Genomic DNA, 23,886 nt, shown 5'->3' on the forward strand with positions numbered 1-23,886 from the left:
GATCTACTGCCCCCATAGTGACTTTTAAGGTAGGCAGAAATTCTTGAACCAAAGAGTCCTTGAACTCATTGGTATCACAAGAGGCAGCTCCTGCTAACCAGTAAAGCAGCTTCTTACGGCTTAAATATTTTTCTGGCCATTTGCCCATGCATTATCTTTCAGTGTAGAATCAGCTGATGACATTGCGCGGGAAGCAGAACTTGTATATGCCCTCCTACATCTTCATGATGTCTTCTGTGTTAGCCATTTGTATGTTACCAGGCAAGGCACTGTAGTCTTCTCCAGACATGCACTCCCTCAATAGGACTGCTGCATCCTCCTTGCTGACACGTGGGAGACTGCTAATCTTGGAAAGCCAGTCTAGTGCAGACTCATGGTTCAGGTGTTCCAATGTTTTTCCCATTGGGGGCGCTTGTTCAGGAGTGTAGGCTTTTATTTCCTATCTAGTCTCAGGTGCTCTTGATGATCCATAGTTGACTAATGCTGTGGTGACAGGGGCCACAGGAAGTCCTATCCCCTCCTGGGCATTTTCAGAAACTTCAGCTTCTTCAAACCTAGGTGCTGAAGGTTGACACTCTGTTGTTCTTCTGTTCCAGGGACCTTGATTGCTTGAGTCTTCCTCTTCTTCTGAACTTATTTCAGAACTGCAACCCTTTAGTGAATCTGGTCACATTGCTACAACCACTCCTTGGATTCTTTTCAGTTTTCCTTTTAAACTGTTGATCTTATTTCAGCAGGCAGTGTGCCTGACATGATTCTCTTGGGTTGCTTTAATCTTTCACCAGTTCTCACTGCTGCCTGAGATTCCTCATTCTTTGTTGGTAGAACATAGTTGTCACAACGTAGTTGTCACTCTTTTTACTTAAAGCAGTTAGTTCCTGCACTTGTAAATCTAACTGACTGATCTGAGCAGCCTGACAAACTCTGACGTGCTAATAGGTTGTTTTGAGCTCCCAGCTTTTCTAATTTTAACTCCCTTTTTGCTGTTACTGCTTTAAGATGAGAGATTTCTGCTTAACTCCTTAGCTACTATTGCCAACCCGTATATCAAAGTTCTTTTTCACATTTTGTAATTGGGGGTTGGCTTAGCTATTAAGAAGTCCTGCCATTTCTTACATAATACCTCATGCGCATTGTCCCCCACAAACAGACCCTCAGGCCATGGGATTTTGCATTTTCCAAAATGATTCACATTGAACTCAAATTTTTATTTATCTCGGGGGTCCAGCCAGCCGCTCCAAACGTCCTGTTGCTCATGCTTATACTTAATCTGACACACCACAGACTATGTAAGTTTTCAGTGGCAGACACACCACTCTCTCTTACTGACTGTAAAAGTTAGATTCCAGTAGCACCCAGTTGTCTGAACTGGCACGTGCAAGAGGCTTTTTCAGCTGTCACAGGCCTATGCACCCCCTTGGGTCGGCGCCTGCTTGTCCACAAGTCAGGCCCACCAGGCTGTCAGAGCCAGTGCCTGCTTGCCCACAGCTCATCGGGTCATACAAACTGAGCTGTCATGCATCCGAAGAAGGGGGCTGTAGTCCACGAAAGCTTATGCTCTAATAAATTTGTTAGTCTCTAAGGTGCCACAAGTACTCCTGTTCTTCTTTTTGCGGATACAGACTAACACGGCTGCTACTCTGAAACCTGAGCTATCATGGACACACTGTCCCTAACAATTCACAGGCCCACCGGAGTTGTCCAGAATGGGTCAGCAGGGCTGAGTTTCCCACTCAAGCCTGCAAGGAACCCACTGTCCCTTCTGCTGGAGCCTCCGGCCAAGCATGTCACCACCCCTGTGGGGCATTGCTGAATCTCCAGCCTAAGTTGAGCAATTCCCCTGGTGTGGCCTCATGCAGGCGAGTCATTGAATTGTAGCTCCCTTGTTGGACAATGGCTGTTGATGGGTTGTTTGACACTTCCCCTCCCCCCCGGGGCATTGGTTACTTTCCTTGCTGTTACCTCTGGGGAGCGAATATCTGGCTGAATCCACAATTTACAGTAGGTGTCAGTGACAACCATACAACATAATTCTCATTACTGCATATGCAGTAATGATATACACATATGGATAAGTTCTGATCTGCTGAAAGTCATTTCTCTTTCTCCTGATGCATATAAAGCATGCCTTGTAAGGTAAGATCACAAATCGTATATAAATGAGGAATATGGGGGTTCAGGACACTCCAAGGTACAGAATGTCACAATGACATTTCCGCTAAATGAGCAAAAGCGACACTTCTCGAAGTCAGACTGTGAAAGAGTGCTTGAGAATAGAGAAACTGAATCGGTGCTGGCTAGTTTACTCAAAATCAACTGACAAAGTGTTCTGTTTTTCTTGCAAAATATTTGACAAGAATGCTAAATCATTGCTTGCACTTTCCGGGTACAATTACTGGCATAGCTTAGTTGATGCTCTGAATCAACGTGAAAGGTCACCCAGCCTTTTATAGTCTACTCCAAATGGATGGAGGCAGAGTCCAGGCTCAAGCTGAATAAATGCATAGCTGCAGAAAACCAGCACTGGAAGAACAGTCTCAATGTTTGATCTCAATTACCCTCTTGCAAAGAATAATATGGCTTTCCATGGCTTGTCACTGAACAGAATGGTAATTTCCTTGGTTTGGTAGAGCTCCTTGGGAAATATGATGTTATGCATGGGCATGCATGTGGAGTAGTTCATAAAGAAGCTATGGACAATTATTGCAGCAAAACTATTAAAAACAAAGTGATTGACCCTATGGGAAGGAGGAAGGTGCTTGATAACAGCTTTGCTGAGCTGTATCAATATAAGAACTATGCTGTAATAATGGACTGTACTCCCGACATTAGTCACAGTGAAAAGATGTCATTTACAGTAAGATTTGTTGATGACAAGGATGGCTGTATCCAAGTAAAGGAAAACTTTATCAGTTTCTGGTCTGTGGATGACTCAATTGGAAAAGGCCTAACAACTGTTTCTGAACATTTTGAATGAGAATAAAATAAAGCTTCAGGACTGCCGCAGCCAAGGCTATGACAATGGTGCAAACATGAAGGAAAGAAACAGTGGTTTCTAGGCAAGGATCCTTGCACTGAATCCAGGAGCCTTCTTTCTGCCTTGTGGCTACCATTCTCTCAACCTGGTTGCATCATATGCAGAGTAATCTTCTTTAGATTCAGTCTCTTTGGAATACTGCAAAGGATAAATGTCCTGTTTTCAGCATCAACTATCAGGTGGAAGATCCTCACGGACAGTGTTACAAATCTGACCACGAAGCCGCTAAATGACACTCGCTGGGTGAGCTGCATTGACAGCAAAAGACCAGTGAGGTACCAAATGACTGAGGTTTACGATGCCCTGATGAAACTGGCACAGTTGCATAAGCCAAAGCCGGAATCCGACACAAGGCGCAAAACGTGGCAAACCAGATCATGGACTTCAAATTTCTGGTCTCACTTGTAACAGTGATATCGTGGCAAACCACAATTAAACATTGTAAGCAAGGCATTACAAATTCAGTCGATGGACATCATGACCACTACTACTTTGATGAGAAGCTGCCTTGATTTTGTAGTGGCCTACAGAGACAGATTTGAAGATGCCATCACTGCTGTCAAAGAAATGATGGAAAACTTAGGAGTTGAGCCTTTCTTCAAGGATACTCATATTCCTTGGAAGAAGAGACAGTTTGGTTATTAGGGCAGAAATTCAAGAGGGTTTTTTTTTTTTAAACTCACTCATTGACACTGCTTGAGTGTCTATCCAATCCAACAAAAGTTCAGAGAAATGAAGCACCATGAAAACAGCTAGGTTATTTTTAATGACCTTAGTAAGCTTCCGGTGAACAAGAAAACAGTCTTGAGCTATTGTACAGACCTTCACCAAATGTACTCTGTGATCTTCCTGCAGGAGACCCACATAGCTCCAGCCGTTGAGGTTAGCTGGCGGCTGGAGTGAGGGGACAGGGTATATTTTAGCTACTTCATGGAGCCGTGAGCACGGGCATGTATCTGGCACGGTTCACCCCAATTCCCGAGAACTGCCCCTTCTGCGGCGTGAGGGAGAACCTGACGCACACCTACCTCAAGTGCACCAGGTTGCAGCCCCTATTCCGGCTCCTCCCCACACTTTTCCCCACATCTGTTCATTTTTGCACACCCTATCCGTGGCCCCACGAAGTCACAAGACCTCCTTGTTAACCTCCTCCTGGCTCTAGCCAAAGTTACCATCTATAATACCAGGAGGAGGATGTTGGATGAAGGGGTGCTCTGCGACTGTGGGGCCTATTTCCGTTCCTCCCTGGTCTCACGCCTCCGAGCAGAGTTCCACTGGGCAGCGTCCACTGGCTCCCTTGACACCTTTGAGGAGCAGTGGGCGCTATCCGGGGTCCTCTGCTCGGTGTCCCCATCCGGCGCCCTTATTTCGAACCTTTGACCGTCACTCCACTCCGTTTTTTCATTAGTTGTCCCATGCAATTAGTTGGTTCCTGGGTCCAGTGGTCCCTCTCACTAGGCTGGGGGAGGGGCCTTTAGAAGTGGGCGGGCTTGCGCCCACCCACCTCCCAGGTTTTTCCAATAAGGCCTAGGAGCTGAGCAGGGTACCTGAGGCTGAGCAGGGCTGGGGAAAGGCAAAGGAGTGGGGGAGCTCCAGCCTGGTAACTCCCCAGGCTGCAGGCCTTGGTAAAGGCTCAAAGCAGGTACTGGGGTTGCAGAGATGCAGCCCAGGGTTAGGAAAGGCAGCAGGTCTAAACCCCCCTTGCCAGTGACTACAATCTGCCCCAGTGAGCAGGGGCTAGATGATGACTGGCAGTAGACACTAAGGCAAGGTGGGGATAGGGGTTTGGGGGTCCCCCTGGGATGGGAGACCCAGAGTGAGGGGATACTGTGGTGGGCAGAACCCCTTGGCGAAGGGCACCGGGGTCTGGGAAAGACACAGGGCCAGTGGAAGGCGAGACACTGGCCTGCAGAGGACGTTATGGGCTGGAAGAGCTAATTCCCAGGACGACCAGCAGGAGGCACTGCGCCAGTGAGTCCTCGTCCCCCCCACCCCACATGGAAACTATTACTTCAGTATTAGGCCTGGCCTACACACAGATTTTCATAGACTCACAAAATATAGAAATGTAGGGCTGGAAGGCATCTTGAGAGGTTATTTCATCCAGCCCTTTGCACTGAGGTAGCACCAAGTAATTCTACAGGTCTGTCGCATCTTAGACGCATTTAACATGTGCAATTTCAGCTTTACACAGTCAGCAAAACCAACCCCCCCCCCCCCCCCCCCAAAAAAAAAAAGAGAAAAAAATTTAAAGTACTGTTTCTGTAGTGCGGGCAATGTAATTTTGACTATAGGTGATTTTCGCTTTAGGCGCTGACTGCGGAACGTAACCCCAGCGTAAAATGAGACAGACCTGTATATCATTCTTGACAGGTATTTGTCCAACCTGTTCTTAAACGCTAATGTCAAGGATTCCACAACCTCCCTTGAAAGCCTGGTCCAGTACTTCACTATCTGTATAGTTAGAAAGTTCCCCCCCCCCCCCCCCCAATATCTGACCTAAATCTCCCTTACTTCATGTCCTATCTTCAGTAGATATGACGAACAATTAATCACAGCCCTTATTGTATCTGAAGACTTGTCAGATGCCTCCTCCCCCCTCCAGACTTTAATTAAACATGCCCATTTTTTTTTAACCTTTTCTCATTGGTCAGGTTTACTAAACCTTTTATCATTTTGATTGCTCTCCTCTGGACTCTCTTCAATTCGTCCACATCCATATTAAAGTGTGGTGCCCAGAACTGGAAGCAGTACTCCTGCTGAGCCCTCACCAGTACCAAGTATAGCAGGACAATTACCTCCAATACTGTTAATACACCACCGGATTACTTTAGCCTTTTTAGCAACTACATCACATTGTTGGCTCATATTCAATTTGTGATCCACTGTAACCCCCCCCCCAGATCTTTTTCAGCAGTAATACTGCCTACCCAATTGTTCCCCATTTTGTATATGTGCATTTGATTTTTTTCTTCTTAAGTTTAGTATGTTGCACTTCTCTTTATTGAATTTAACCTTGTTGATTTCAGACCAATTCTCCAATTTGTCTTGGTTGTTTAGAATTTTAATCCTGTACTCCAAAGTATTTCCGACCCCTTCCAGCTTGGTGTCCTCCACAAATTTGTATAAGCCTACTCTTCACTCCATTATCCAAGTCATTAATGAAAATATTGACTAGCACAAGACCCAGGACCTCTGCCACACCCCACTAGATATATCCTTTCAGTTTTACAGCAAACCTTTGACAACTACTTTCAACCAGTTCTGCACCCACCTCATAGTAATTGACCATGTTTCCCTAGTTTGCTTATAAGAATATCATGTGGGGCTGTGTCAAAAGTCATAGTAAACTAAAGATAGATCACACCTACAATCCATCCCCTCCCCCCACAGGCCAGTAATCCTGTCCAAAAAGGAAATTAGATTGGTTTGGCATCATTTGTTTGTGACAAATCCATGTTCACTCTTTTTTAGCCTATTATCCTCTCGGTACTTACAAACTGATTGCTTAATAATTTGTTCCAGTGTCTTGCCAGGTATTCAAGTTCGGATGATTGTCTATAATTTCCTGGGTCCTCTTTTTTCCCTGGGTCCTTTTTTGCCCCCTTTTAACTATAGGTACTATGTTTGTTCTTGTCAAGATCCCTGGTAATTCACCTGTCCTCCAGGAGTTCTCAAAGGCAATAGCTAATGGTTCCAAGATTGTTTCAGCTAGTTTCTTAAGCTCCCTAGAGTGAATTTCATCAGGACCTCTGACTTGAGTACATCTAACTTATCTAAATATTCTTTAACTTATTCTTTCCCTGTTGTGGCTTGCATTCCTTCCCCCCTTTTAATATTAATTGTGTTAAGTATCTGATAGCAATTTACCTTTTTAGCAAAGACTGAAGCAAAATAGGCCTTAAACACCTCAGTTTTCTTGATGTCATCGATTATTACCGCTTTTCCCTGCTAAATAGAGGACCTACATTTTCCTTCATTATCCTCTTGCTACCAATATATTTATAGAACATCTTCTTTCTGTAACTCATTTTGTGGCTTGTACAGGCAAAATTGCAAAGTGTATGTTTTTGCTATTCTTTTGTACTCCTCCTTAGCAATTTGTCTGTTTCCACCATTTGTAGGATTCCTTTTTGATTTTCACTTCATTAAAGAGCTCCTGATGGAGCCATATTGGCTTCTTACTATTCTTCCTATCTTTCTGTCACATTAGAATAGTTAGTTGTTTCACTCTGAATATTGTCTCTTGGAGATACTGCCTGCTCTCCTGAATTTTTCCCCTTAGCTTTTCTTCCCATGTGACCTTTCCTACTAGTCCTGAGTTTGTTAAAGTCTGCTTTTTTGAATTCCATTGTCCTTATTCTGCTGCTTTCACTTGTTCCTTTCTTTAGGATCATGAAATATATCATGTCACGATCTCTTTCATCCAAATTGCTTTCCACTTTCAGACTCACAACCAATTTCTCCCTGATCAGACTCAAGTCCGAAATAGCTGTCCCCCTGATTATTTCTTTCACCTTCTGAAACAAGTTATTCCTAATATATTCCAAGAATGTATTGAGAATGTTGTGTTTTACTGTATTACTTTTCCAACAGATGTCACAGTTAACAGCCCTGTGATGAGGTAGGACTCACCACTCTGGTGCCTCCTGCTGGCTGTCATGGGAATTAGCTTTGCTTGCCAGGGCACCCTCCTCTGGCGGTGCCTCACCAGCATCACTTTCGCTCCAGGACCTGCACCATTCCCAGGACTGCGGCATCCTCTTCAGTGACACTGCCATTCAGCTGTGCCACACTCTGTGTTCTCCCCTTCTAGGGGACCTGCAATCTCTGTCCAGCCACTACCTCAGTGGCAATTACAGTCCTTTATCCCAGGGTCACTTCCTATGTGGCTCCCAGCACCCTTTTCTGTCCTTACCTCAGGGTCTCAGCCTGTAGACCCCAGCAGCCCACCAGGAGCTCTCTCTAAATCCCTCAGTTCTTGCTTGTAGCACTGAATTGTCCCAGGTGTTGGGGCTTCTTCCTTCTGCTAGGAGCCTAGGCTTCTCCCCTTGAGCTCCAGTCATCTACTGAACTCCACTCTGCCCTGCAGCCCTTTTTATATGAGCCTACCCGGCCATGATTGGCTACTCCTCTCAGCCCCTTTTGAATTGGCTGCCTCCAGTGCAGCCTCCTTAGGGCTGTTTTTAACCCCTTTTCTGCCAGTCAGGGGCAGCCACCCCATCACAAGCCCCCATTATTACTAGCTCTTGTGTTTTAGATATTGCTATTAGTTGTTATACCTCATCCACCTCCTCCTTCTGATTCAGTGGTCTCTACTAGATCCCTACTATGATCCCTCCCCCCCCACCCGATCTTTACCTATAGACTTTCAACTCATCTGCCTCTCACCTCATTCTGGCCACATTAGTCATCTTGTTGCTCTTAATACATGTTAGTTATCCTGTTGTAAAATGCTAGTGGAGGAAAGGCACTGTAGTTTTTACCATGAGGTCAACTACACAAGGTCAGCTATAGGATGGGGGTATAGTGCTGACCTGACGAGGTTACTATTTTCAGTACTGTTACTGGACTTCTGAGTACTGCTATTGAGCACGATCCACTTGTTCCGATTTGGGGTTAAGGTTTTCCTCTTTAAAATCTCCTTACAAATCATAGTCACCTCTGCTCAAATTCACTTTAAATTTAACATTTAAAAATTTGAAATTAATGCTATGAATGAAATGAATAGGCAGCAGGTTTAAAACAAACAAAAGTAAGTACTGAGGTGGTGGGTATTTTGCACTTACAGATAGGCGGCATTTTTTAAAATGCCTAAATTGCACCTGGAAATAAGTTGTCTATGCTAGAAAGGAATTGTGTGACTACAAAAATGGATGATAATGTGGGCAGATAAATTGTTCTTTGTGCATTTGAAGAAGTGAGGTTTTTTACCCACGAAAGCTTATGCCCAAATAAATCTGTTAGTCTTTAAGGTGCCACCACACTCCTTGTTTTTGGGGATACAGACTACAAGGCTACCCCCTGATACTTGTTCCTTGTGAGCAGTCCTCTGTAAAGCACCATGTTACCTAATTTACTGATATCCTAATAATTAGAATCTATACAGTCACTCCTTTGTGTGGTGTATAGATTGACAAACAAAAGAGGATCTTTTGCTACAGCTCACACATTTCAAGAAATAAAATGTACTATATACTCAATGCTTTACGTGTTCTGACTGCTTCCCGAACAATACTCAGCTAACTAATTAATTAAGCAAGATGCCTAAGGCTCTTTATACCCCAAATTTAGCCTTCTTGAATGTGCCTGTCGGAAATCTGCAACACACATATCACAACATAATATTACACACAGCAAAGGAGATGTAGCTACATCTAGCTATTATTACCCTTAACAATAAGAACAAAGGACACCTCCCCTAGATTCCAGTGTTCTCCAGCTCTGGTGAGTCTCACATAGCTCAGTGGTTTGAGCATTGCCCTGCTAAACCCAGAGTTGTGAGTTCAATCACAGTATTTGGAGTTTTTCTTGAAGCCTCACTGCTGAAATGGGGACACTGCACGAGGCTCTCAGCTTTCAGAAGTTTCTATACTGTAGGGCTGTCAAAAAAAAAAAAAAAAAAAAAAAGCCTGGAAACCTGACCCGGAGGAACAGAGACATCACAAGGCAAATAAAAAGACCCCGCCCTTTATTAGCTGTAAACACTCTTCCTGGTGTTTGACCCCACGCAGCTGGCAGCACTAGGACACGGCCCGCACCAGCCAGCCAGGAGGGCAGCCCGCAGACACTCGCCCCTCCCCGTCGTACAGCGTGGGAACGAGCCTGGCGGAAAAGTTACAGACACACGCACGCCCCCTCTGTGCTACAGACGTTCAAGGAGCGTCACGTGATGAAATCCGCTAATTCCCCCCCCCCTTTTTTTTTTTGAAGGAGGCCTAGGTACGGTACTCTCCAGATCACGTGACCCGCTTTGCCTGCAGCGCTTGACCTAGATTTCTTCCCAGTACTTCCGGGTTGGAGGACGTTCGCCCCTCCCCTTTGGCTGAGCCCTGGCGCGCGCCGGTTCATGTCCGAAGGTCAGCGCAGCGGGAGCAGGGGCCGGGGGAGCGCAGCGTGGAGGCTGGTGGGTGCTATTGTCTCCTGTAATGGGGCTGGGGAGGTGCCTTATTGATTCTCTAGCAAAAGGGTGGGTTAATCAGATGCGATTGCGTGCAGAGCTAGGGGATAATTCAGCTGCTTTTTACTTTGTCTTTCCGTTGCAATTGCAGCTGGTTTTATCCTTCTATTATACCATTGTAGCAAATGCTTGGCATACAAGGGATTAAAGGCTGATTTTATTCTCTCTGTTCCCCCTCCCTCCCCTTCTACTGAAATTGCAGCAAGTGGTTGGGAAGCAGGGGAGGAATGAAACAGTAGGTGCTATTCTCTTCTCTTTGGAACTGCAACAGCGGGTAAAACAGCTGCTGCCCACTCTACCCTCATTTCACTAAATCACGAGGTGTGGGTGATACCAAGCAAAACTAAATGGAACTAGATCCTGAGGCTGGAGACTCAGTACAATTTGCTGATTCGAGGGAACTTGGATGCAAGAAGGTTTTTCAGGAGGAAAAAAACTTGAACAAAAGGAAGTTTCTATCTTTTACAATAGCAGGACAGTGATGAGGTATATACAATGCATGAGAAAATCCCAGCAGTGGTTGTTGAACTCTCTATCACATTTAAAGATGGGTTTTTACAGCGCAGCCCAGTGGAGTGAGTTAAACTTGGTGATCAAGAAAAATTTTGGAAAAATCAAGTCTGAAGAATAAAACTTGCAGGAAGCAAGGATTGAGTTTCAGTAACTTCACTGTCGTAACGAGGGATAATGTATTGACTTTGGCAACAATAGAGGGCAGATCTACAGTAGTATAATGGAATAGATGACCTTGTGCTACCTAGACACAATGTAGCTTTCATGGAAATCTAGTTTTTGTAAAGGATTAGGGGAGGGGCTATAGAACGGAGAAGGAAGGTGTGAGATTAAGTGACGAGCTTGCTGCGTGGATGTATTTTATGTGGAGGAGAAGGAAGATACAGTCTGCCTGATGTATTGTCATGCTTGCACAGCTGTAGCATTTTTCATTAAAAGTTGTAGAACACTCCTTTCGTGTAGGTGTTAGCTGTGAGTTACATATAGACAGATGAAGAGCTGATCATACCAGCAACTCCCACTGAAGTTAATGGAAATTACATGTGCTAAATAGTTCTTAGATTCAAGGCATTTGGCACAGAATGCAAATATAGATGGACAGAATGAGGCTCAAAGAGCTTGAATGACTTGGCCAAGGTCAAAAAGAAGGTCATTTATGGCACTAGAAATAAAACTCTGAACTGCTGACTTCCACTCTTGTGCTCCAGTCATCAGATCATGCTGCTCACGTAATGTGCATGTCTTTTCGAGTGGCTGGAAGGTAGGAGCAGGCTAGGTAGTTAAACGTGCAGAAGTTCTAGGCAAGGAATTTCAAATTATTTCAATGCTGTTTCAATGAGTGGACTTGGAGACTCCAAGGAGAGAGTGATTGACGAGGTGAGGAGCGGTGGCCAATCATACAGGCCTTGGGGTAAGGTATGAATAGCATTTCTCAATGCAAGCAGCCAATGAGAACCCGCTAATGAAAGTGGCGTCGGGACGCCGGCTGCTTGTGGAGTTTGCAGACGTGGTAGCGCGTGTTTGTGCATCGCTGGGTTTGGGATGAGGATTGTCCTTTAAAGGGGAACCTTTTCGCAGGCAAATGTTAGTAACCTGAGGAGGCACAATTCATGTTTATTGATCCCTACTATTTACCCCTAGGGGATAGATTTCTTATCCTAAGCGCCTGTCTGAATACGTGGCATGAGCACTTGTAACTTACTGTGCTACAATGTTTTCTATTTATGGTAATTTCTTTAGAAACCATAGCAGCCTGCTGAACGCTGTGTGTACTTTAGGCAAGCGAGTGGGGGAAAGGGGTGGAGTTTTTTCAGCTAGGAGAGCTGTGATGTCTTTCCAAAAGAGCGGAATTGTCCTAGCATATCTCAGCCTGTTGTTGTTTTTTAAAGATTAAAATATTTCATGTGAATCATATTGCACATGGTTCATGGCTGTTTTATTTTGCCAGCATTTGGTGTAGGCTTTCAGAGCTATACTTGGCACTAAAGAGGAGATCAACAAATTATGGTAGCAAACATGACAGATACATCAGAAAGGCACCATTCATGCAAGATGTTGTATGTGACCTCATTGAAGGCTTCTGGCCACACAGGTGCAGAGGTTCATCTATGTGCAATGCACTGGCTCCAATCCTTCAAAATTAGCAAATGTCTCTGCTAGCTGTGGTTAGAGTCCAAAATTGGAACGGCTGATGCCAAAATTCTCAGTAGAAGAAATTGTACCATGACTCTCTTAAGACCTATGCCAAAAGTCTACATGCCATCTCTATGCAAGTTGGTTTTTCTCTCTCTTTTCTCACTTTTTAATTTTTTTATAATTGAAGATTTAGACTACAGTCTTGATTTATCAGATTTCACAATCTATATTTATATGGAGTGAACTTCATGTACCCCAGATTTCATAAATCCTGACTAATTAATTGTTTAATTTCAGTAAAATTGACTTAATCCTGCAGGACAGCATCCTAATGACAATAGTGACCTACTTGATAGCTATTGTATAGTGGTGTATACGTTCAAGCTGAACCTTAAGTTCATTAGCATAGTCTCTACTTTTTGATAAGCAACACAAATGTCGGAATTAAGTAATAATTGCATCTTACATGGCAACAGAAAAAGGTAATGTAAAATATTTTGTTACAGTCAATTGACTTTGCTTATCAGTCTATATTTAAAATGGATGTAAAAGCAAATGTGATTAATTGTTGGTGGATTTCTCGGGGAGGGGGGGTCACTGACCAGTTCTCACTAGTTGGATCAACATTTGTTTGTAACACTTAAAGGTTTAGTGTTACTGGTCAAATTTACATTGAGGGTTGTAAATGCCTCTTATATTTGAGAGGCAGCATGGCAGTTGATGAAGCATGTGACTGAGTCAGGAAATGGATCTAATACCCACAATGTCATTGATTTAGTGTGGCTTTTGTCAAGTCACATACGCTTTTTCTGTTTCTCTGTAAAAGGGGGCTGATATCTATCCTGCCTATTGAGTATTGTAACTTTGAACTAGTGCTTATAAAATGCTATGTAAATTGACTGTACTGTTATTCCTGCCATCAATCTGTCTATTTTTGATGGTTGCTCAGACTTTTTAGAAAAAAGCGGCCTTTGTTTTCTACTTGGACAGATGGGCATTTGGTGTGGTTTTTGTTAACTGAAATAAGCATCTGACTCTACACTGTTCATCTCTCTATACCATTAATTATTTATGCCTCTGTTTGTGATTTTTGTGCACAGCAAGGCTGTGGCAGGGATTCCACACGTGGCAGTCCTTGCTGTTAGATCCCAGGCAACATGGCGAGCCTCCTACGTACAGCAGTTATCAGCTGCTCAAATCCTCTCTTCAGCAATGTGATGTCACGAAAAGTGCAGACTGTGAAGATGCCATGCTTGCGAATGTTCCAAACCCATCAGATACTCTGGTGTCAGGCACCTGTAAAACCAGGTAAGTTAATTTAAGAAAACAATTTTGTAGAACAGCTAGGTTTTCCTTTCTAAACTTGGAGATTAAGCTTCCTAAGTAGGTATATTTTGAAAAGCTACTGCTAAGATGAAAATATACAAAACTTGCCCCTGAATCATATGAGTTAATTCTAGTGCATCAGAAGTTGTACAACTTTACATTTGTTTCACAGACCACTGTGTAACAGAGTTTCTCCTTAACTACCTCCTCTCCCAATTCCCAACACCTTGGGGCCAAGTTATGCTCCTGAATGTATGTTCAGAGCTTCTACTGAGTGTGACCTTGATTTAGGAAAGTACTTCTGCATATGCTTGGGTTCCATTGCAATCTAAGGCCTGGCTTATACTTATGTTTTGCTAGCATAGCTGTGGAAAAAAACCCTCACCCCTAACAGATGTAACTATGCCCTAGGTTAGATGCAGTTATTCCAACAAGTGTTCTTTTGAGAATATAGCTTATTTAATTCAGGGAATAGTATGAGATATGCCATTAAAAGAACTCTTGCTGACATAAACTGTGTCTGCATTAAGGGGATTTGCTGATGTAGCTATATAGGCAAACCCTTTCTACTATAGATGAGGTCTAAGAGACTAAAGCACATATTTAAATGCTTCCCTGAATCTGGATACATCCCTGGGCCTAATGGGAATTTAGTGTATTAAAATCTGAAGACAGAATTTAGCCTTTGGCCATAAAAAGACTTTGCTGGTAGTCCACAGACCAGACTGCAGTTTGACAGTTTCTTTGGTAGTCAGTAATTATTGTTGCTACAGATTAGGATGGACATCTTCATATGATACTTGGTGTTACACATTAAAGTATTTACTAACTACACAGTACTTTTGTCTTCAGAACTATCAACTCATGTGAAATATCATGTAAGTGTGACACTTACTTTTATGCCATCCGGTATTTAAAACTGAAAGTAACCAAACTGATAACTCTGTTAGTTGATGATTAAACTGGCCCACTTTTTTGTTTTTGGTAATCTGAACATTGGGATTCAATAAATAAACAAAAAAAGCAAATGAAGGGTAAACTTCTGAACAAAATGTCATGCTCTTCTCTATTATTGACTAGGTATACTTTTATTTCTGAATACTTTCCTTTGGGTTGGGGGTTCTATAAAGAAGTTCATCAGCATATGAAATAAATTACTAAATTTCACTGCAACCTCAAAATCACAATTTCTAAAAATAAAATTAGTAAATTGCTGTGATGTAAAACTGCATTTGATTTAACATTATTTAGCATTCAGAATCAGCTTATTATAAAGAAGATACTTCGAAAAATGTTAGTACGTTTGTTTAGCTGTTTAGGCTTGTAGCTGCTACCTCAGACTATATCCCCATATCTCACTTTGTATTGCAGAAGAGGCTTAGCCTTTTTTTTTTTTTTTAAGGGAAACTTTGTGCTGATTCCCTTCTTCCATTTGAGGTTAAATAGTCCAAGCAAAATGGGGAAGAGATTTACCACTGAGAAATCATTCAGTGGAAGATGTTTATACTTGCATCTATTTAGAGATTGTTTCCACATTGTGTGATTTATAGCATTCAATGTTCGCTCTGTAAGACTGAGGTTAGTGAAAGGACTTCAGTAGAAAAGTTGAAATTAAAGGTAAACTTGAAGGGAGGATTCTTTCATGTCACTGTTTGTTCTGGTTGCCATTTTCTTCGTCTCTTAGGAACATATGAATTGCCATACTGGAGCAGACCAATGGTCCATCTAGTCCAGTATCCTGTCTCCATCTGTGGCCACTACCAGATGCTTCAGAGGAAGGTGCAAAAACCCTGCAGTAGGCAGTTATGAAGTAACTTGCTCACAAAGAGAGTTTCTTCCTACACCCTCCCTTAGAGATTGGTTTATGCCCTGAAGTGTGATGGTGCATATCCCTCCCTAAACTTTTTTTTTTTAGCTTTTTAAAAATATTTCCTTTGTAATATTTCATATTCTTGTAACTGTTAATAATTTCTAAATCTTGCTAAGCTCTTAGATTTGTGTTCATCACATCACTGTCCTTCAGAGTGTCTACTCGTCTTACTTCAGAACTCTGAGAACAGGTGTGCAGCTTCTTCTGAAGCTGATGTTAAAGTTGGTAACTAGCTGAGTTTTGTTCCTTCCTTCCCATCCTAAAGACATAGCACATAGTCTGATAGTCTCTTTTCCCCAGCAAACTGTCTTACTCTCCTCTCTGATAACATTTATTGGTATCATTCTGTGGGCTGGTCTACACTGGGGGGGATCGATCTAAGTTAAGTCGACTTCAGCTACGCTATTCTCGTAGCTGAAATTGCGTAATTTAGATCGATTTACCTCGGGTCCTCACGGCGTGGGATCGACAGCCGTGGCTCCCCCCTCGACTCCGCTTCTGCCTCTCACTCTGGTGGAGTTCTGGAGTCGATGGGGATAAGTCGATCCCCGATAGATTGATTACTACCTGCTGATCTGGCTGGTAGTGAAGAGGTATCCTGTATCACTGCACTCCCTGAAGTTAAAGTACTATGAAGAAAAGGGCTTCTATTTTTCTTTTGATTTCTCTACCCAGTTCTTGTTAACTTTTCCTGTTAGTTTAATATAGTGACTTGTTAGGGATTTAGTCTTTTAAGTGGAAGTTAAATGAAGAATAGACTCTTAATAGGCTCAATTTCAATTGTTAGGTACCTTTAAAAGCTTGGGAATCTAATTTGTCTACCTATTTTGTGTTAGGAGGAGATTTTTTTTTTAAAGCCATGTGTGCTTTGAAAGTCTCATCAATGAGCAGCTGACTTTGCTGTTTTCTTGCTGCTGTGATGCTGCAAAAAGTATGTTGCCTTATTAAAAATATTTCTACTTGTTACAGTTTGTGTATCCTGGTCTTGAGGTCAGTGGGACTATGCAGTTTTGGGATCCCACCTTAGATACCCAGGTGATTAAGTGCCTCTCATTACCCATGCTAGATAGTTGTGCATCAGCAAGCTTTTATGTATCTATTACTTGGATGCAAAATGAGTGAAAAGTTTAATGGCAGTTCAGTGCCTGTGAGGTTCCAGGAAACTGAATTCCTTTATCCATGGCATGGGAAGCAGCAGTTCAACCTTCACAACATTTCCCTCCCCAAGTTATCTCAATTCTGTCGTGAAGAGACCATTTGTAGGGTAAGAGGGCAGGTCCGCCTCCATGCCTATTCAGTCCTTTGCCCCTCTAGGTTGGTGGGTGAAGGGAGGGAGAGGCCCTGTGCTGTGAGGTTTGCACATGTCTGCTGGGAACAGGATCAGAATAAACCCAATTTCACATAAGCCATCAAAACATCTGCTGTTGCCAGAGGCTGCTCTTGAACTAGTGACTTAGAGTTGAAAGGCTCAGTCTCCACTTGTACTTGATTCCCTGTAGAATCTTGTTAATGTCACAGACTATGCCGTCTATATGGAATAGCTAGGTTCTGCAGGAAGTGCTGTTGGTAGTTCAGTAGGAAACACTTCACACTCCCCTCCCTGCGCAACTTAGGCTACATTTACACTTGGATCTCGGGGTGTGATTTCCAACTTGAGTAAACATATGCTAGTTGTCATCCACCTAGTGTGCAAAATATAGCGTAGCAGGTGTGGTAGCGTGGGCAATGGCCAGCAGTGGTGTGGGCTAGCAGCCTCAAGTATAAACCCGCCTGGACCCTGTGGGTATGCCCTCAGAGAGGCTAGCCCGTGCTCTGTTCATACGTCCATGGCTATACCTGTTTTTAGGGCACTAGTTTGATGAGAGCTACTGTGAGTATGTCCACTCAAGTTGGGAATCACAGCCCAGCTCCAGGTGTAGATGTAGCCTGTTATTTAAACCCATGACTCAGAATGAGTGGACAGTGCACTCCTGGAGATACTTCTGGGTTTTAAATTTCATTTGAAGAGTGATGATAACCCACAAGTCCCAGCTCAACTATATTTAAATTCTGCCTGTGTAAAATATCACCTGTAGTTTCCATTGGATGTAGTGACCTTGGTGTCCTGCCCTAACCCGTTAATTTAGTTATTTGCTCTGCATTGTTAAACAGCTGCTCCTTTTTGTTGGGTAATGAAATGCCTGCAGATCAAGATACAGGGCTTGAAAAGCGTACTGGATTACTATTAGCTAGAGGCTGATAACAGTGGTTGTGAGTGGGCAGCACTGTACTGAAGTGGAGTGTTATGGCTGGTGGAAAGCGTTTGATGCATTTGTGGGGTTGGTGGAGAGCAGGAAAGTCACTGGGTATTTCTCAGTGACCTGCTTTCCCTGTGTCTTGGTGAAGGGCACACCTTTCCATATTGGCGATGGATTGTAATGTCTGTTAGAAAGGATACTAAATCAGATTAAAACATCCGGAGAAATAGATCTTTCATGCAAGTAACATCTAACAGAATGAGTGAAAGAAATGAGAAAACTTTGCAGCTGTCACACTGTGGATTTTCCCCTGAGCCTTCCACACAGCAACAGGGGGAAAATAAATGTTTTATTAGTTTTCTTTTTTAATTCCAATCAATTGGCAATGCAGCTTGAACATGCAGTAGCAGAAAATGCTTTAAAGTCAGTTATTGAAATTGACAGTTGTCTAGATTAAGTTTGTGTTCTTTTAAGTTAGCAGCCTCCCTCCAGTGTCAGAACAATATAAGGGATTGATCATGCTCTTCTCCTTTTGTTTTATTTCCCCCCAAGCTCCCCAAATGCCACTGCACTGTGGCGCTTCCTCTTCCTTCTTCCTGGTTTTGTAAAAAGGTGTGTGTGGGGGAGAGTTTTCCACCCTCTCCCTTCCTTTTGCCATTTTGTGTCCACTTTCCCCAAATCACCTTCAGCCTGTGCTGTTCAGAACTTTCCTGAGCCACAGAGTGCACTTGACAATAATCTGCTTAATTTCACTTCTGCTTTCTAAACAGCATGTCATTTTCACTGAGTCGAATCAGATAGAGGCAGGACTGGGTCCTCCACTACTTGGGTAGCTAGAAAGGCAGGGGAAGAGGTGCCTCTTCCAAGCAGCAAGAGAATAGAATTGTAACCTCTACTGTTGACACTTATTTGGTTGGCACAGAAAGCTTCCTACTTGCCTATGGTGGGAGTGGGGGATGCTGTTCCAGTTGTACAGTGATGTCTAGGAGGGCTGTATATTGATGAAGCAGAGGTTTGTAAAGTACCTCTCAGGTACTTATGTGACTAATTCTATTAGATACAAATCATGGCTCGTACAGTGATGTAGCATTCTTTAAACACTGCTTCTTTTGATAACTCTGTTTTGTCTGGTAAGGGGGGAGGAGTTGTATAAAGAACTGTAGCTGTACTCTTAGTATTTAGACATTACATACTGGTGTTTTCAAATTGTCCTCCACCATTGCAGCAATTACATTTTGGGTGAAGACAGTCAATATCAAAGGAAGAGCTGAAATAATTAAATGAAATACACCTCTGGCTGTTGGTCTGTTTCCTTCCCTTTAATTTCTACTACACTCCTGGGTAGGTGTGTTTTGGCATCAGTTCTAAAGGGTGCAGGCGACTGGCTAATCTAATTAGCTCTTCAAATCCAGATTTTTGGAGCAGCAGTGCCAGATAATTATTAAGAATTGCAAAGTTTGTAACAGTTGGCGTGAGTATTAATCTAAAAAAAAGTCTCTTTAGATTAAATATAAATGCTTGGTGTTTCAAGTTCATAGCTATAAGATACTTCTGTGCTCAAGGGTGGGTCAAAGCATCCCCTAAAAAAAAAGAAAAAGGTCTATAAATAAAGCATGGGAGTGGAATAGGGAAGCAAACACTTAAATCCCCAAAACACACACTTTTTGTATCAAATGTTTAAGTTGTATAAAGTCTGTTACAAACTGTGTTTACCACCATCTTGTATCAAAGGACGTAACATTCATGGTCAAATTGAAAACCTTGTAAACTAATTTTGCAACAGAAGTTCACTTTAAAAAAAAAAAAAAAAAAAACGAATTGAGTATGACTGGCACGTCCCTCTCATCGATCTTTATGGATGGAATAGGCTATATAAATTGTAAATCTCCATACCCTTAATGCAAATGATATGTAGGACCTTCTCCTGCAAATAACACTACACACATTCTTATTCCTATGTGGAAATTCCATAGACTTCAGTGGTAACTGTTTGCAGGACTGGGCTGAGATTTGATAGAGCACACATTGTTTTAATGTGCTTGTACCAAAATGGTGAGGGTTGACTGACACTGTGAGAGATGTATTTATATAATACATACATCAATCAGTCTGGAGGATATTTAGACACTTCCAGTTAGATAAGAACAGTTTTAAACTATTTCAGATTTGAGACTCAACTATGGATCTTAAACTGCGCATAAATAAAATCAGAGATTGATAATTTGAGAACCAAAGTTGTCAGTAATAAACACAACTTCTAAGCTTTGTAGACTACCAAGCTGACTTTTCAGTCCCCTGTTTTTCTTGAAAATGACTAACTTTCCAGCTGATTAAAATTAATAGGCTGGCATCCCAATTTTTTTAAAAAAAATATTCACTTAGTCTTTAACAGCTTTTATAGCAACCATCATCCAAGATCCCAAACGGCTTTTCAAATAGTTATGTTTCACAAGATACCCCTGGAAGGTAGGTAAGTATTACGCTCATTTGTAAAAAGGGTAGACTCAAGCACTGATTAGTATGTGTTCACATCCAGGCTCTATTGTACTTTCATTAAGCCAGTCAAGCCCACATATTTTAGTGTACAGTAACTCCTCACTTAACGTCCTCCCGCTTAACGTTGTTTCGAAGTTACGTCACTGCTCCGTTAGGGAACATACTCATTTAAAGTTTTGCTATGCTTCCTTATAACGTCGTTTGGCTGACTTTACAAGGAAGCATTGCACAAGTTCCTCTTCTCCGCCTCCTCCCTCTCCCTTCTTCCCTCCCAGCGCTTCCCACAGCTGTTTGGCAGCGCTTAGGACTTTCTGGGAGGGAGAGGGGGAGCAAGCGGGGAAGCTGCCCTCACCCTCCCTACAGGCAGGGCCACCCAGAATGCAGGGGCTGCAGGGTCCTGGGCTAAGGGGGCCCCGGGGCCCTGGCCTGCAGCTCTAAAGCCCCTTTCGGAATGCAGCACAGGCCGGAGGAACAAACAAAGCCCCACTTCTCTCTGGCCGGCTCTGAAGGTGAAAGCGCCGCTTCTCTCCAGCCGCTGGCTGCGCAGCTGCCCCTGCCCCTCCTGAGTCCTCTGGCCCGTGCTTGCAGAGCCGCATTCCAAAAGGGGCTTTGGAGCTGTAGGCCAGGGCCCTGGGGCTCCCTTAGGCCAGGGCCCTGGGGCTCCCTTAGGCCAGGGCCCTGGGGCTCCCTTAGGCCAGGGCCCTGGGGCTCCCTTAGCCCCTGCCTTCCGGGTGGCCCTGCCTGCCCGGGGGGGGTGGGGGGGAGGCTCCCAGAATCGTGGCCATGGGGGCGGTGCCGCGCTGCGCAGAGCCACCTGCACACCTTCTGCACCAAACAAGAGTTGCCCCAGGTAAGTGCTCTGCACCTCCTGCCTGCCCCAGCCCTGAGCCTCCTCTCGCACCCCCACTCTGAGTGCCTTCCCACACCCTAACTCCCTCCCAGACCCTGCATCCCCAGCCCTGAGTCCCAGGGGTAAGCCAGGGGCACCTCCCCACCACGCTACCCTACTGTACAGTATATAATGCCTTTTGGCTGCCCCCAAAAAATTTCCTTGGAACCTAACCCCCCGTATTTACATGAAATCTTATGGGAAAATTGGATTAGTTTAACATCGTTTCACTTAAAGTTGCATTTTTAGGAACATAACTACAACATTAAGTGAGGAGTTACTGTATACCCATCTGAACCTTTAGAGACTTGTTGCTGTTTGTGAGCTGATTTTCCTACTACATTGTACTACTACTGCCACCTGTTGGTAATTAAGGGGAAGTGATGCTTGGGAGTAGAACTGTAAGATGTTACATTTCTGGAAAAAATTTCTTAGCCTCTTACATCTCTTTTGAGAAAAAAGAATTGTTAAATGTGGGATGTATCTAAGTGTCAATACAAAGTATAGGAAAATGCTGTAACAGAACATCAGTCCAGTAGTTCTTATTACTGCTAAACTAAATGCCATCTTTTCCTATGCATTTACAGGAATCCCATATAAGCAGTTGACTGTGGGTGTTCCTAAGGAGATATTCCAGAACGAGAAGAGGGTGGCATTGTCGCCAGCTGGTGTTCAGGCTTTGATTAAACAAGGATTCAATGTTGTAGTGGAATCAGGTGCTGGAGAAGCTTCCAAATTCTCTGATGATCACTACAGGGAGGCAGGAGCAAAGATCCAAGGGACCAAGGAAGTATTGGCTTCTGATTTAGTACTCAAAGTAATTATTTTTTTCCTCAATATAGAGTATTTTAAATGTTTTAGGGCTAATATATGACTTTTCCAAACCATTTCATATAGTCTGCTGAACGTCTAGCTGGCTTTTTTTTAAAGAGGGAGCGATTGTTAAATTCACATCTTACACATTTCAGGTTTTACCTGTGTTTTAATTTTCATCTGGGCACTAAAAACCCTACTAAGCTGGAAAATAGAACTAAACTTTTGAACAGCAGTTTTGAAATGGTTTGAGGACGACTATCTACAGTTCGCACACTCGGAGTAATGGCATTTCCCAGAGCAAAGTAGGAGAGTGCTGTTCAGAGCACTGAGTAGAGAGGATCCCTGCCCCCAGGAACCTGCAATGTTAAGACTAATAATAGAAAAGAAGTCAGTTATTTTTCTCCTGTAATAGCTCTACTTGCAGTGCTAGCTAAGAATGAATGCCACGCACCATCCTCCAGTTGTCATTCAAAGACCTTATGGCAACAGTGTGTTCTGAAGTGGAGTTGAGACAGGAGAACAGTGGCAGCTGATATGGCGAGAACATGAAAAACAAAGAAGCATGAGGAGTATTAAGAAATGTAGGTCGTAGCCAAGTTGCATAGAGCCTTGGAGATAAAGTAGAGAAGCTTAAGCTTGATGGTGGGACTTCCTTCAGAAATCTTAGTTGTGTGTGTCAAGATTTAGATATGGCACAGTGGAATTTTTATGGGCAAACTATCAACCCTTCAGAAAAGTGGGGATTTATAATGGAATGCTGGCCATCTTAAAAATATGCTCAAAAAAGGGACTGGCTAGCTAACAGATCTGGACATCTAAGCCCTCTGAGTCTAATACAGTCACCAGCAGTACAAGCTTCTTTATGTTTTTCAGCCTTTAGAGGTGGTGATATCGTTAAGAGTAGCCTGGTTTCCTGATCTCTTCAGGAGTAGCTCTGAGACTGCCAGCATACATGTTAATTACAGTAATCCAAATGGCCTTCACAAAAACTATTACCAATTGAATAAGGGCCATTAACTCATTTCACACAGGTCCCTTGAATTCTATTTGTGTACTGCAGGGCTAGATTAATGCAGGGGCTTTAGGGGCAGCAGCTTAGGGGCAGCAGCTTGGGGCCCCGGTGCAGAAGGGCTGAGGCAGGCTGCCTGCATGCCATGGCCCTACGCCGCTCCCAGAAGCACCTGGCTGCTGGCAAGTCTCTGCAGCCCCTGGTGGGGGGGGCAGGGAGGAGGAGGCACAGTGTGCTGCCCCTGCCCCCAGCACCATCCCTGCAGCTTCCATTGGCTGGAAACTGGCCAATGGGAGCTGTGGGGGCCTCCCTCCCCTCAGGGGCACGCAGAGATGTGCCAGCAGCCGACCGCTTCCGGGAGCAGCGTGGGGCTATGGCAGGCAGCCTGCTTGAGCCGTGCTGTGCCACCGGCCGGGAGCTGCCTGTGGTAAGTGCCTCCCGGTCAGAGCCTGCACCTCACACCCCCTCCTGGACCCCAATCCCCTGACAGAATCCCCTCCTGCACCCAAACTCTCTCCCAGACCCCGCACCCCCTTTTGCACCCCAACCCCCACCTCAGGTCAGAATCCCCTCCTGCACTAAACACCCTCCCAGAGCCTGCACCCCTCACCCTCTCCTGCACCCCAACACTCTGCCTCAGCCTGGAGCCCCCTCCTGCACCCAAACTCCCTCCCAGAAAGAAACAAATATAACAGCTGTTCTAAGGTCAGAAGTAGGCTATTTTGAATTAACTTAACTATATTCTATGTGTTTTAAGACTGAAATGTAACCACAAAACGGCTTTATGTTAATTAAAAGGCAAGTTTAGTATAGCGTCAATAGCCTCGATGCCATAATTGTGATAATTTTGTTTTAAATTAGGAAGAAAAAGACTTGTA

The 23,886-nt window shown here is 43.6% G+C and overlaps 1 protein-coding gene across 1 annotated transcript in view; it reads left to right on the forward strand.

The window, feature by feature from the left end:
* Window positions 1-10,030: 10,030 nt before the first annotated feature.
* The window catches only part of NNT (nicotinamide nucleotide transhydrogenase), a 63,006-nt gene continuing 49,150 nt past the window's right edge, over window positions 10,031-23,886 (forward strand). The window contains exons 1-3 of the mRNA XM_034773300.1: window positions 10,031-10,163; window positions 13,466-13,673; window positions 21,771-22,000. Of these exons, the coding sequence (XP_034629191.1) occupies window positions 13,523-13,673; window positions 21,771-22,000 (381 nt within the window). The 5' untranslated portion in view covers window positions 10,031-10,163; window positions 13,466-13,522. The remainder of the gene's footprint in view (window positions 10,164-13,465; window positions 13,674-21,770; window positions 22,001-23,886) is intronic.

The sequence above is a fragment of the Trachemys scripta genome, chromosome 6 (genome assembly GCF_013100865.1).
Source record: "Trachemys scripta elegans isolate TJP31775 chromosome 6, CAS_Tse_1.0, whole genome shotgun sequence".
Lineage (NCBI taxonomy): Eukaryota > Metazoa > Chordata > Testudines > Emydidae > Trachemys > Trachemys scripta.